The 1,593-nt window shown below is 53.5% G+C and overlaps 1 protein-coding gene across 1 annotated transcript; it reads right to left on the bottom strand.

The window, feature by feature from the left end:
- On the bottom strand, window positions 1-1,369 carry LOC127769729 (uncharacterized protein C594.04c). Its single transcript, XM_052295352.1, has 2 exons — window positions 1,069-1,369; window positions 1-973 (listed from the first exon to the last, which is right to left on the bottom strand). The coding sequence occupies exons 1-2, from the start codon at window positions 1,276-1,278 to the stop codon at window positions 194-196; spliced, it is 990 nt and encodes a 329-aa protein (XP_052151312.1). The 5' UTR covers window positions 1,279-1,369; the 3' UTR covers window positions 1-193.
- Window positions 1,370-1,593: the final 224 nt, after the last annotated feature.

The raw sequence follows: 1,593 nt of genomic DNA, 5'->3' as shown, positions 1-1,593 counted from the left end.
TAATACATGTAATTCATTTTAGTGAAGGCGATGAGTAGAGATTACACCGTGAATTTACAGACACCTTGCAAAGTGATGATGGTACAAGTTACAGATTACAAATAGTTAATTACACGACAACAAATGAAACATCACAAAAGCACGACACACAGGAAGGAGCAATCAAAGTGATCAAACACATAAAGGTGAACAATCAAGAGTGCGAAATTTTGAGCGAATTTTGGTTTGAGCTGTCCTTGTGGTTGTAGGGTTGAGGGACGGGCTTCCTGAACCAGGGGATCCAAACGGAGGTCCTCTTCTGGTACAGCTTGTAGGCCTCTGCTCGGTGCTCCTGCTTCACCATTCGCCGCTCCACCAGCACGGTGACATAGCCAAGGCACAGGCTGTTCACAAGCGGCCCGACCACCATCCATGGCTGCCCGATGTTCCAGGCGAACAGGTACAGCCCCCACCACCACAGCTGCTCCCCGAAGTAGTTGGGATGCCGCGAGTACCGCCACAGCCCGGCCTCCATGGTCGCCACCGTGGCCTCGCCGACCTTCTTCAGCTTCTCGTTGGTGGTCACGAACCTGTGCAGCTGCGTGTCGGCGAAGTGGGCGATGACGATGCCGGCGAGGCATGCCATTGTTGCCACGACGTCCCAGGCGCCCCATGGCTGGGTGGTGGAGTGGATGGCGTACATGGGGAGGCAGATGCCGATGAGGAACACCTGCTGCGAGAGGTAGACGGCGAAGAAGGACATCCACCACCACGCCCTGCCGTACTGCCCCCGCATCTCGGCGAACCTCCAGTCCTCCCTCTTGCCCCATTGCCACCCTTCCCTCCTCAGGTAGTTGTGCGTCAGCCTGGCGCTCCACACCCAGGTGAGCGCCACCGCCACCGCCGACCTCGCCGTGTCCGCCACCGCGGCCGGGTGGGCCCGGTAGTAGTGCAGCAGCATCACCGGGATGACGGTCCAGTACAGATCGATGAGCTGCAACAAATAAGGCATTTCGTCAAACAGGTTGCGGGCAAAAGCAACAGAGCAGTGAAGAACACTAAAGTCTAGAGAGGAGGAAAAGAACTGACCCAGTGGTTGGAGAGGAGATTGCCGATGAGCCAGAAGAGGAGGTCAACGTTGAAGAGGAAGAGGAGGTTGGCGACGAGGAGGGGGTGGGCGGCGCACCACGACGACACCGGGGACGGGGTGGTGGTGGGGCGGACGAAGGAGAAGAAGAAGAGGAGGGAAGGGAGAGGGACGAGGATGGCGATGACCATGTTCTTCACGCCGGCGGCCATGGCCTCGATTGGATTGGATCGATGCTTCTGCTTCTTCTTGTTGAGAGGAGTATGGAGTGGAGGGGATGACACACAGACTTTTATAGCTCGCTCGGTGTTTCTCACTCTGGACCTCAGTCAAGTACCTCTGCATTTGCCCCAAATGTAAGAGTTAAAAAGAAAAGAGTGAAAAATACTCTCATTTTATTATCAGCCCCATTGTTTCGTTTATTCGGGAATAAGCGAAACATTATATTTGCAAACGAATAATAATTTGTGAATAAATTTTTTATACATGTGTTCTCAGTGATCTAAAAACAAAGGCTGAAAAATAAA

This window comes from Oryza glaberrima, chromosome 4 (assembly GCF_000147395.1).
Source record: "Oryza glaberrima chromosome 4, OglaRS2, whole genome shotgun sequence".
NCBI classification, from domain to species: domain Eukaryota; kingdom Viridiplantae; phylum Streptophyta; class Magnoliopsida; order Poales; family Poaceae; genus Oryza; species Oryza glaberrima.
Note: the sequence above shows the minus strand (reverse complement) of the source record. Positions and strands in the feature narration are given on the sequence as shown.